This window comes from Neltuma alba, unplaced genomic scaffold (genome assembly GCF_004799145.2).
Source record: "Neltuma alba isolate B1F8T4 unplaced genomic scaffold, ASM479914v2 tig00013209_pilon, whole genome shotgun sequence".
NCBI classification, from domain to species: Eukaryota; Viridiplantae; Streptophyta; class Magnoliopsida; order Fabales; family Fabaceae; genus Neltuma; species Neltuma alba.
The window spans coordinates 230,528-244,185 of record NW_021637514.1 but is presented as its reverse complement, the minus strand read 5'-3'; the positions used below and the strand labels follow the sequence as shown (position 1 = coordinate 244,185).

Sequence of the window (13,658 nt, the reverse complement as noted above, 5' to 3'; positions counted from 1 at the left end):
GGAGCTTCATCGGATGAATCTTGCCATTGTTGACCTTCGTTCAGAACAAGAGCTGCGTTCGAGGGAGTTTATTGAGAAGGGACTGGAGTTGGAATCTGAGCTGCGGGCGACAGAGCCTTTGAAGAAGGAGACTACACAATTGCGAGCTAAGCCCAGAAACTTAATAAACTTAGACAAGAGCTTGCAGGCAAAGTTCAGACACTCACCCAAGATCTTGCAAGGTTACAAGCTGATAATCAGCAAATTCCTATGCTGAGGGCCGAGATTGAAGGCCTGCATCAGGAGCTTATGCGTACTAGGTGTGTGGTTTAATTTCTAAAGGAGTTTTCAATTTGAATGTTTAATCTCTTTCGTGATGTGCAATTTCGCAAAACTGCTTTAAAATGATTTTTTTTTTTCCAAAATTTTTTAGAACCATGGTTGACTATGAAAAGAAAGCAAGCGCGGAGTTGATGGAACAGAGACAGGCAATGGAGAAAATAATGGTTTCCATGTCCCGAGATGTGGAGAAATTACGGGCAGAGCTGACTATTGCTGAGGGCAGACACTGGAACGCAGGTATGGGATGTTTATTTTTCTTTGTTCATTACTCTGCAGATCTTTGATGATCCTTGTGAGATATATCATCATCGTGTCTCTTTAGTTGGTTAACTTTTTAGCAATACTGTTATTAGAATATTATTAAGTTGAAATTTGGATTGAACAAATGTGCTGAATAATTGGAAAGTAAACTCATTCAATTCGAAGACCTGGAAGGAGGCATATACTGAAGCCCTAAATAACAGGGTGAATATTAAAATAATTTTTACCAGATGAGACTTCTCGTGTAAGTGTTTATTGTTGCTCTATTGTACATCATGGACTTTTTCTTGTCTTGCTTCTTCATTTATCAAGGTGGGCCTTATGGTACAAGATATGGTGGCTTGGATTTACCAGTTCCATATGCCGATGGATATAGTTCTCATATGGTATGTTGTGCCCTCTAATTAAAATTTAGTTTATTCTCAACTTTTTTGGGTTTCATTTACGCTTCATGTGCTGCTGTGTCTAGGGCGGTGCTGAGAAAAATCCATTGTATGGACGAGTTCCTCCTTCAGGGGGACGACATGAGAAGCCTCACACATCTCGCCGTTGAGATATGAGTAATTGCTGTTGGAATGAACAAAGGCACTTCCTTCATTTATGGGAACATCGGAATCTGAGATGAAACTTGAAGTTGCTTTTTGTGTGCTTGCAGCATCAAGGGTCAATTATCTGGATATGTTTTAGTCCTAAACGACATATATAAGGTTTTAGACTCTTAGTGTTGCTTTTCTTTTAATCCTAGGTACTCTATTGCTGCAATACATCTTAGTTTATTACTATGATGGAAATCTATGTTTCAACAATGATGGATAGTTTTCCTCCTTCTTACTGTTGTTAATGTTTTTTTTGTTTTTGGCCCGATTATGAATTAAGTCTTTCTTCTCTATAAAGTCATCTTTTCTATCAGTTGAATTGGAACCTGGAAGGCCTTGTTTAGGTTTTTTAACTCCTATGTGCTGAATCATGTGTGCTGAAGTTCATTGTACAGCAAGTATCTCATTCTCAAGCATTAGAAGACTATGTAGTTTGTGTCCTTGACATCAGAGTTCCTGGTTGAAAACCTAGACACATTTAAATGAGCTATGCTGTTTGATACATTCCATGTTAAGGAGTATGAATGAGTGATTTCCGCTTTAGTCTAGCATTTGGTACCTGGAAATCTGGTACTGAAATTATCACCATGCATAAGTCTATAGAGGATTAATCTTTTGTGTTTATGTATTCTCGCTGATTTAGTAATGTAAGCAGAACAAAAAGTTGCGTGTTGCCAGAAAGCAGAGTGTATTTTCTTTTAGGTTAGATTGATATATATATATTTTTTTGGTTACTTTAGGTTAGATTGATAGTTAATGTATATGTGACTATTCCAAACTAGATTGGCCAAACATGTGAGTGCTGATGTTGGTGGCATGAAAGCTTTCATTTGGCAGTAGTCAGTGTGATCATGGAACTGAGAAGGGAACAACCTGCGTACAAGTTATTGAGAAATGGGAATATCAATTTGTGGACCGCTTTTTATTACTGACAACTTCCTGGCCGTGCAAATGAGATGTCCTTTTCTCAGACATAAAGTTGCCTTCTTGATGAGGAGTTTGTGATTTATGGGACTTTCTTGGTTCTACTTCTGGGGAGATGTTCATATGATTGTGATCTTGGGAGTGTTTAGGTTGACATGTATAAGCATCTTTTGCTCCTTAAGTTATCTGCTGATGAGACCTGGAAATTGTCTATATTATATCTGAATAATAGGAATGCGTTGCTGCTCTACCTACCCACTGGGTGATAAGAGCAAATAGTGACAACATTAGACTAATCTAATGTTAACCCAGGTATTGGAAAGTCAAGGAGATAAGGGAAATAAAACAAAGCACAGAAATAAGGAATCTCTGACTTTTGAGAGGCCAGGTCCCCTCCATGTCCAAAACAGTAGCTTCTTCCTTCGTCTCCTCCTGGTGCACACAGCCCTAGAAAACATCTTACTCAGCCCTTGCAATGTCGGTAACTTTATTAGCCTCCAACTCAGCATTTCCAGCCAGCATTGATGGTGGGCCTATGGTAACCTTCCTTCTTGCACTTCCTTCTGGCCTCATTTGCTATCAATTCTATGATTGGGCCTCCTCCTTGAGTAGACTTGGCCATAAATGTACGTAGGTCCATCATCTGCTAAGTTGCCTGTGTACTTTTTTTTTTTTATTTTTAATACAACGGAAAGAAAAAAAACAAGGAAACTAAATAAAGTTGCTAGAGTTTAGAATTTCTCTCCAAGCATATCAGGACCATAAGTTTGAAGGCCCACTTGCCGTTATGACCAAGCTTAGCAAGGAGTCCTCCAGCTGGTTTTCTTCTGTCGGGATGGCTTGCATTTCCACATTCCAGCTTTGAGCAAGCAGGCTCTTGGCCTCAGCAACGACATTCCACTCAGAATGGGTACCGTGAGTGTCATTTCTAACACCATTCCAGTTGCCTGTAGTACTTGTAACTACTGCTTTTTGCTGGCATGAGAAGAGGGCAATTTAAGCATATGCCCTGCTGCTTGGAGTGGTGTTTATCTGTTTTCTTTGAAAAAATGCACAGCTGGCCTTGTGTCTTTGAGTAGTTTTTTGAGAATTTGTTGCACGCTAATTATGTTGATCTATTGCCGGAGGGTTGCCAGAAGCATAATGCACTAATGCACTCGAATGGAGCTGTTACAGAAGTGTATAATGCACTGCCTGGTCTACACTTGAAATCTGATTATTTAGTTAGATCTTGGCAGATGCAAATTGTTAAACGGTATAAACAATGCACATCTGAAGGCTTGCTGCTAATCTGAAGCTCGTAGGCAAGTATTCTGCTTCTTGGTCTGAATGATGTAACAAATATGGAGCTGTGCTTTGCGTGATCATGCTGAATATTATCATGTAAGGCTCAATAACTGCATTTTAAATTTAATTGTTGCTCATATAAATTGAGCTATAGTATTAGATCATCTTGACATTTGTTTCAAGTATGTCATCTAACCGTAAACGTCAGTTTAGAAGGATAGCAAGGAACTTCAAATCCTAATTTAACTGGATCAATATTATAATTTATTTTATTGATTAAATTATACAATCCAAAGCAGTGACTTTTTTCCCTCCATTTCTTTCTATGAGATTGGCCTTCTTTTTTATGATAGGATCGTACAGGTAGCAGCCTATCTTCTTTGCTTGCAAGAATAAAGAGATCTGATTGGGTTGTTAGTTAATTTTCCATTGGGTCTGCTTTTGGAGTTTTCTGGGGTTTGTTAGACAAACCACTTTCTGAAATAAGATATTCAAATTAGTTTTTTGGGATTCTTACTGATTCTCCTTCCACAACCGAAGATTGACCTTCCTCTTGTTAAGTTGGCACAAGTTTTAGATTATGTGGTATTGGTGGACACCTCTGATGGTCCACATAATGGTCCTCCTGTTTGCATTATGCTGTTATTTTGGAGGGAGAAGAAGAAGGGAAAACCGGATATCCTATTTGGAATGTGAGGCTAGAGAAGTAATTGGATGGTATCAAGCCGTGGATGATGTGAAAGAGCGCCTATGGTATTATGGTTTTGTTGCTTGCTTTGAGCTAGCTGAAAAGTTGTAGGATGATAAACCTTTCTTATATCTCTTAATTAGCCTTCTAGTATTAGCAAGAGGTGCAGATCTTAGTTTGTGCTGGTGACAATCCATGGTGAACTATGAAATCATTTAATATTGTTTACTGTTTCTGGATTTGGCAACCTCCTGGTTTCCTTGGAGCATTGGTAGCTGAAGCCTCAAACTAATGTGCTTTCTTTTATCATTCTTCTCGAGTAAATGACTGAACTTCTTTGCAGTAAAGTCCACTGGTTGTTACTTTTTTTTCTCAGGTTTGCATTTGGCAGCATTTAGACTTGGATGAAGGACGTGGAACTAGGGCTGGAAATGTTTTAGGTCAAAATGAACCAGTTATTAATTTTTGCTGATTTGAAGTAGTCTGAACTTGTGCAAAGAAAGTCACTAGAGGCTCTAATGAGGGGAGAGTTGAATGGATAGTTTTTAGTCTTATGAAGAGATGTAAAGGGAAACCAGGAAGGACACTCGAAGTAAGTTATCAAATGCGATCTCTTCATGAAAGATGTTTATTAAGAGTTGTTGATGGAGCATAATAGTGTCATATGACTCGTGAAGCTGACTTTACTTCATAGGATAAGGGAGACCAAGGACACCAAGGAAGTTATCAAATATGATCTCTTCGTGAATGATACTTCTAAAGATTAGTTGATAGAGTAATAATAGTCTCATTTGATTCATCTAGCCAACTTCCATTGGTAAGATATGGTTTGTTTCTCGTGAACAAGTTTTGTTGTTAGGGGAACATGAACGGTCATTTTCCTGGTAAAAGCAAAGTCTATTGTCCTTGGTGATGATCTTAATCTGATTTCACCCAGACCGGAAGATGTGGATGTACATCTCAATCTGATTTCCATCTAGGCCAGAAAATGCGGGTGTACGCGTCTCTTTTATCAAGCTTTGAGGCGATTGACCACATACGAATCTTCAAAAGCTACTGGGATACTCAGTAATATATGTGATGGATGCTAGGGATTTGGAGATTGTTGAAGATATTTATGAAACCTATTGTGGACTTCTACTTCACAGCTTAAGATTTTGGGATGAAGTGGTTCATTACATGATATCAAAGAAAATAGGAGTCTCTTTGTAGTCTGCTTGTGTGGTGCTCAACTTCTCATCATTACAACATAAGGCGGTTCCCGCATATTGGTTTATGCGGGAACTGGCCCCCGCATATTGGTTTATGTTGCATTTTTTTATCCTTCTATTATTTTGTTATATAACATCACAAATTATGCTTTTCAATCGTCTTTTGCTTATGATACCTAACTATGAATCTTTTCTCAGTAATTGATCTGCATATTTGAGTCACTTGCCATTTATTTGAATCTAATATTAAGTTTATTATGGATGCAGATGGGAGACTCGTAATCCTGTCCAACACTGGATGATTTGAACAAATCTCCTATTGGATTTCAATAGGCTTCTGATTGTTTCATGGGGAAGCTTACTCTGGGCTGAACATTTCGTTCAGTGATGCAGGATGTGGCGTGAATTATATTTTAGTATTCCAAAGACTACTTAAATATCGTTCATGCGACAAGCCCATCAACAGAAATAGGTGACATAGCTCAGCGCAAGGTTAATGTGGCCATAAAATGTTTGGTTGTTGCTAAGCATGTCACAATAGATCATGTAAGCAGTACTACCTCCGGTTCTTTATAGGAGCTAGTTGACTAAAATGGTTAGATTAAGAAAATTAATTAAATTAGTTATTTATAATAAATAAGTATTGTCTTTTCTAAAATATTTTTATTAATAAATCAAGTGTATTGGCTAGAACTATTATTATCATAAAGACTATTTTGTGAAAAAATAGATAAATATGAGAGACAAAATAGATTGAAGTCTCATGCTTAAAAACACAATAAAATTCAAATAAGCTCTTATATTAAGGATTGGAGATAGTATGATACTGTGGCTACTTAAGAGTGTTCTATTGCAACTTGTTTAGCGGCAGTTGGATTGGTTACTTCGCTCTGGGCATGTCACCTCCTCATTTCTGTTTATGCCTGTGTTAACGGGCATCATGTGGGAATATTATTGAAAACAAAACATTTCTTGAAAAATTAAAATGAGATGTCTGTCAGCAAAGTTAAGTCCAATTGGTTCATAATTTATAAGGTTATGAGTTTAAATTTTGTTGTTGATGTGAGAATAAACCAAAGAGAGAGAGAGATGTTGGACCATGGGTCGTCAATTGACAAAATATGTCTTTTATAGACCAAAATGTCGATTTAGTTGATGATATGTTTGGCCTCCTAGTGATGGATAAAAAATACCTTCCTGTTGAGTGTTGATAGAGTTATTGAATTGATACTATGAAGGATTGGCATTGCTCTATTGTTAAATACTGTCAACTATCCATCAAAAAACGTAATTATAGAAACCCCAGCAAAGGGTAGGCATGGATGTAGAATGAAAAATGACAGCATCGCCATTCTATGTGCTTACGCTTTTCTTTCTGGTGGTTGGGGGGGGGGGTTTATTTCTTGTATATTTAACTTCCATCACCAAAGGGAAGGGGTCTCATATGTCATTGTCCAGTGACTTCTCAAGAGTCGTGTAAAGTTATGACGATTGATTGAATCGTAGTCCCTTTTGATATTATTGCATTGCAAATATTATTAGTTCACTAGGCGGCGGATTTAGGGTAAATCATTCAGAATATTCATTTGGATGATTTATGTTTGGGCTTGCATGATCTTTTGTGTCCTTCAATGATCTCATACGGCCGCAAGATTTTCTCAAGCCCATAATCCAATTGCCTTTTTCAATTATTTAACTTACAAGTGATCAATTTTATCTATTTCTTTATCTTCCCGTGAATCGTATGTTTGCAATGACAGGGGCAGAATTTTCTCAACCCAATCGACTATATAGAAGATATAAAAAATAAAAATATATATAATATAAAATAATAGAAATAGATGATATTAAATATATAAATAAATATAAAAAAGAAATCTAATAAAAAATATATACACTAAAAAATATATACAAATATATACACAAAGATCCAACAGTATCCAATAATATATCGAAGTAATAAATAACATCATATAATTATTTGAAAAGATTTAAGAAATTGGTTATGTAATGCCATTTGAGACCCTTTCTCAGCATATTTTTCTTATTAACAAACAGGAAAAAATAAGAAAGTTTAAATACTTAAGAAAAACTATATTGGAAGGTTAAAAAAAAAAAAACCTGGGTATAGGTTCCCCCGCATTAAATTTCAACATCCAAGCATTATTTTTTCATTTTTTTAGCTTCTTTGCCATGGCGTTAGTCATACCCTGAGTAGTCTATGCCTCAGAGTTTTGTTACAATATAAATTAAAGTCTATCATAAATAATGATTTTGGGTATTCTCTATTTAAAAATTACGTCAAACGTGCAACAGCTCTATGTAGCGTGTGTTTGGATTAGCGGTGGAGAAGTAACTTTTTTTTTAATATGACTTTTACAGAAGTCAGATTGGATAAAAGCAACTTTTTTGAACTTATTGTATAAGTCCGTTTCAGTGACAGAAGTCAGATTGCAAAAATGTGATTCCAAACACATCCCAAATCAAAAAAGCTCCTTTTGCCGGTAGAGAAGTCAGTTTGAAGGTCCAGATGTGATTCCAAACACACCCGTAAGTGTTAGTTCTCAGGCTTCACAAAAAATCACACGGTAATTTTAAGTAGGGACTAAAATACTCCTCCGGTCTTTAATATAGGATCCAATTCTTGAGTTGGTTTTGGTCCTAAATATAAGACCCATTTATCATATTTATCAATTTTCTCTAAATTACCCCTATGGATGCTCTCTCAACCATAATTAAGTAAAATGGGGAGAGTGGGTATTAAGAAAGATGATTATGGTGTTTTAAGAAAAATGTGTCACTTTTCTTATAATTAACCAACTTACCTAACTTCCTTAATCTAATCAAATTAATTAAACGGGTCTTATATTAAGGATCGGAGGAGTATTAACAATGTCCTTGTACTTTTAATGTACCAAATGGCATTCTCCTTTTTCGTCAACCTTGTTTGTTACCTTCAAGATCTTTAGAAGCATTGCATAGTTGCGATATTAAGAATTGATCATTTAAAACATAATGAGTTTTATTTTTTTAAAAAAATAGTATAAGTTCAACTATCAATGAATTGTACATAAGCTCAGAGCTATTTACAATATTTAAATAAATAAAATATTATACTCTCAGTGTTTTAATTTTATGGAGGATTTGGATTGGTTCTTTAATTTTAAAAAGTTATTTAGTCTTTTAATCACAAGTTGGTAATAAAAAATAATAACATTGAGATCTTAAATATTAATAAAATATTTTTAAAAATAACCATAATTATTAAAAAAATTATTATTTAAACTTAATAATTATACAATTAAAGTAATAAAAATGTAAAAAAAAAAAAACAATTGCATAAAATTAAAGACCGAACGTATGCTTTATACAAAGTTAAAGAATCAGAAGTACTTTGGCTTGAGATCAACATTCAAATTTTTTTAAATTATGCTATTCTAATGTCTTATTAGTGTTTCAAAGCCCATGTGTTGTGAGGCTAAGTAGTGGAGATGGGAGGCAACACCTTCGATCTCTTCCCCTTCACTGCACATTCAGTGTCAGGAAAACGACCCTCACACTCATGCACATCTAATACCAAACCTTCCCGCGTCACCTTCAAAGGGTAGCTCACCAGATGAATGCCTTCCATATCCACAATTTCTTCGCCGCTGTAGATTTCCCACATCCGATCTCCGATCGATCGCATTTTCCGAACGCATTCCAAACTCTCCGGCTCCATCAACCATTCCTCTCCGCACCTACTGTGCTCGTACCACAATGACATCCTGTACGCGTGAATCTCGCCACGATTGATCGCTTGGTTGTTGGAATCCGCATCTTGTGATTGGTAGCAACCTATGGCTATCTCGGTGTCTCTTTGCCCATCCATGGATCTCTGGTTCACGTTGGCTGACCCTATCAACATGTACAGGTCGTCCACTGCAAATAACGGTCGAGAAGGTGGTTAGATCTTCTTACCTGTCTGAGCTTTGGAAATGGGTGGTTGTGTGGTGAATGAACTTAAATCAGGTATTTACACAAGTTTCAGGTAGTCCCGACAAGAACAAATCTTTATCATCTAATTCATTTGGCTGTTTTCGTTAGATTTGCACGTTTTGAGATTAAAGCAAGAAAATGCGTTTTTGGTTTGCTTCTGAGCCCTCTGATGAATATTTTTTCTCAGGCTCGTTCAAAGGCAAGATGAAGTTTTGGTTTGTGTTTAGTCTTCCATTGATTGGATTTATCCACAAAAGATACTAATATATTGAGCTTCATCCCGCTAGCCTATATAGTTCAATATCTAAAGTCGGATTTATTCGGTGAAAAGGGCCATTTTCTTCAATTCTACGTAAAAGAGAGAATTTACGTGATGAAAAGAGGTTAGTGATTTAAATATAAGGTTAATCTTTCTTACCTATCATGAGCTTGGAGTGGACATACACCATGAACCTTCTGCTCTTTTGGGCCTTCCAATATTGTGTTTCAGGATGAGGAGAATGTGGTGGCATGTACTCCCCTTCTCCCTTCTGTTCCCTATTTGCTAGGCAAAAGAAATTCAAGTAGTCTCTTGGGTGCCCTACTTCCCTGCTCTCTTGTATTGCTTCCCCAACCAACCTATACATCATTGCAATTGTTTCTCTGGTCCAATGCAGAATTTCCTGAACTGTTTCACTTTCAGGTAATCCTTCTGGCCACATTGGAATCACTACATACACTGCAAACCTCTCCTTTGCTTTAATCTTACTCACCACCTTGAGTGCTATCTCAATGGGAATCAAATTTATGCATCCACTATGCCTGTCTTTGTCCCACAAATGGCATCCCCCAACGAAATACTGGTTTTCAATGTATATAAACCTATCAGCTCGCCTGATTGCTTCAACATAAGCATCATGGATGCTCCTCTCCACAGTAAGCTTTCTAAACAACTGGTAAGCAGAGATATGGTCAATTGACCTATATACTTGAACTTTCCAATTCCTCTCAATGGGAATGCTTGAACAAGTTTGGGGCATGAGGTTTGCTAAGGCACTTGCAGGCACTAAAAGGGAAGGATCACACTGCTTTGTCCATCTTTGCTCGAAATTTGTTAACACATCCCAAGCAGCACCACCTATAACACAAGCATGAGCATCATGCCAAGGCGATCTTGGCCCTCCTTTGTTAAGGCTAGCTCCTGCTATATTTGTCTGATAGAAATCATAGCAATGGGATTCGCTATTTAGTGTTTGAAACAATGAATGCTGCTCTGTGTCGTACCTGCCATCACACAAATCTAAGCCACCAACAAAGCTTATAATTTCTCTATCATTCACAGATTTCGGTGCTTTGGCATCAACGGTTATAGTCTTCTGATGGTGAGAAAACAATGTGGGGAACTTATGGTGTAATCTGGGACACTTTCTGCATATAACTTTCGTATGTTTGAAGTATGCAAAAGCATCCTCATCATGAGTATTCATCATACCCTTGTTCTTCATAAATGACAAAGATGTTTCATCATCCCAAACCATCACCCTCACTGCCACTCCTTCTTCTGCCTTCCTTTTTAACAGCTCACCAAGCTTTACTCCTCTCGCATATGGGATTTCCGTTTCAGGATCTCTGACCTGCTCCAAAAGCATATAGATTTCTAAAATAAATATAGAATGAAAAAGGGGGCGAATTACTCTATTGATTCCTATTCTTCTCAAATTTTAATTTACTCTTTATAATTAAAAGCTTGTAATTTAGTTCCTACAATTTTAAATTTTAATTTAGCTTATGGCCCAAAGAAAAATTTATTTTTAATTCAATCCCTGATGTTCAACCTTCATTTGGCAAAATTATGTGGACAACCTTAAGCCATCTCGATCTCAGATTATATATAATTCACATTAGCCCGCTTGAGACACTTTGATATGGATGGCATCACATGTCATACTCCTGAGTATGGTTCATATCATTATCTGTCTTACTCTTGTTCTTAACATAAATCGTGTGTATTTGAGAATTTAGAAGACGTATGGTTTATTGCACTAATAAAATTTAATAGCACCAGGAATCCAATTAAACTGTTAAACTATATTGACGGAACTAAAATTTGATTGAACTCGTGAAGACTAAGAAAACTTAAACCAAAAAAGGAACAGAGAAAGGAAAGAAAAGAAATTTTGGAATAAGATAATGATTACCAGAACCATCTTAGGATTAAAGGACCACCCTGCAATATAAACGAAGTACTTTGCACCCTCAATGGCTTTGTACACATCCTCCCATAGCCTTCCTGGAGGTCCACAATGATCAAAAGGAGGTTGATAAGTGAAAGAATGGTGAGCATCATGGTAAAGCTTGACCTGACAATTGGACCTTTGTGGAAACGACGCATCCCTTAAGCCATGAAATTCCCCATCCCTTAGCAGCTTTTCCCAACTTGGTTCAAGCCCTGCTGGTTTGAACCATAATAGAAACCTTAACTTGAGTTGAGGAATAGGTTTTCCATTTTCCATGTGGAGAGGGAAGAAACCATTGATTAAACTTTCTTCCTTCAGTAACTTCTGAGCTTGAATATGAAATCTCCCCAATATGGAGCATGATGTTTTCAATGTGAGGATGATAATCGAATCTGCTGGGTGAGCACATGGGATCTGAAAGGTTTGATTCCAAACACGATCTCTTTCTTGACTCGTCGTTGCTACCTTTTGTTGCCTAGCTTGATGGTCACGTATGCAGGTTTCCCATTTGCACGAATACACTGACGAAATAACAAAAAAATTGTAAGAGTTTGCAGAGAGACACTACAAGAATTTCACATTATGGCCAATGCAATTATGTAATGATGAGCGGAGAGATACATGATTAGCCTCGTTGAACTTTGAGTTCTTTAAAAATGGAAAAGCATGCTCTTCAATTATCAATCTTCAAGATTTGAACCTTTTAGCTCATATTGGATATGTTTCATCAAATTTTATCATTCAATGTTTCCGGATGAATCAGAATTAGTATAGCAATGGATAGAATATGATCTTGAAAGGTGACAGTTGAGGGAAGTTTAATCCCATTATCAGTTGAATTGGTGTGTGCAAATGACATAAAGGAATTGTCGTATATGTTTCCACAATAGTTGTATTATCTGGAGCTTACATTGAAGGGAAATGCTGGTGCATGAGGAGTAGCATTGAAGATGGTGGCTTCAATTGTTCCATGGAGGAGCTCAAGTTTTGTCTCCATTGCCTTGACCTCAAAAATTGCACGAGGGTGAAATTGAGAGAGAGAGGGAGAGCTGTCAATTTTGTTTTGACTTAGAGGAAGTGTAAGATATCATTACCGGTAAATGCAATGAAGGTCATATATAAAGGTAGGTGAGTTTGGTGCTGCAGAAGAAGCAAAGGGAATCTTGGGATGCAATGGAACATTCACCAGTTTGGAAAATCTTGTGGACTTTCTAGCGTCTAGCCGTGATGGCACAGCCAATCTTCAAGTATGTCCATCGCAATTTTTTGCTTCAAGTTCAAATTTCTTAAACCGTGATCACAGTTTTTCTTGCTTGATAAGATTAAACTATATCGCCCGGTCATGTACGTGTTTTCTCTGTATTTTTACATCATTCACTCGTCACTTAAGAAACTGCTGATTTTATCGGTTTTCGAGGAGACCAAATCTATTGGAGAAACATTTCGACAGTAACTAGGGGTGTTCACGGGACGGGACGGGACCGGGACAGGCCCGTCCCGGTCCTGTCCCGGTGAACAGGGACGGGACAGGGTTTTAGTCCCGTGTCCCGTCCCGTCTCGTTTTGTCCCGGTCCCGTCGGGACGGGACGGGACGGGACGTCCCGTTCCCCTCCCCTTTTTTTTTTTTTTTAAAAATACTATAATTTTTTATATGAAATTTTTTTATGTTATAATGCTTATTTTTTGTTAGGCTTTTAAAGATAAAAACATTAAAAAATATTATGTAGAAAGCTCAATTATATAGTATAAAAAGGTGTAAAAACAATACTGTAAAAAACAATACGATAAAAGAAACACTATATATGGTTTTATGAATTATTTTATTGAGGAAGGAGATATTGTTCAGATAATATTACAACTTAAGAGTTAAAAATCACTATAATAATAATTATTATTATTAATAAGTAAATTGAATAATCTAATAATAATTATTAATAAATAATTTTTTAAAAAAAAAATCCTGGGACGGGACGGGACGGGACGGGACAACCCCGTCCCGGTCATTGTCCCGTCCCGTACTTGTCCCGTCCCGAAATTTTTTTTGTCCCGTCCCGTCTCGTCCCAAACTCACCGGAACCGGGACGGGACAAATTGAACACCCCTAAGTAACAGGGTGATAAGTTATTACTCTAAACTCTCGAGAAGATTCAAATCCTTGTATAATGCCATCGAACTT

At 36.9% G+C, this 13,658-nt stretch overlaps 1 protein-coding gene and 1 pseudogene across 1 annotated transcript; one reads left to right on the top strand and one right to left on the bottom strand.

Moving 5' to 3' along the window:
• Window positions 1-4: 4 nt before the first annotated feature.
• Window positions 5-5,976, top strand: LOC114735472 (protein FLX-like 3; annotated as a pseudogene).
• Window positions 5,977-8,724: 2,748 nt separating this feature from the next.
• On the bottom strand, window positions 8,725-12,722 carry LOC114735481 (phospholipase D alpha 4-like). Its single transcript, XM_028923181.1, is given in 5 exon segments — window positions 8,725-9,209; window positions 9,685-10,879; window positions 11,444-11,952; window positions 11,955-12,003; window positions 12,393-12,722. Coding segments are annotated over 5 exon segments (2,283 nt in total). The 5' UTR covers window positions 12,480-12,722; the 3' UTR covers window positions 8,725-8,766.
• Between the last annotated feature and the right edge of the window lie 936 nt (window positions 12,723-13,658).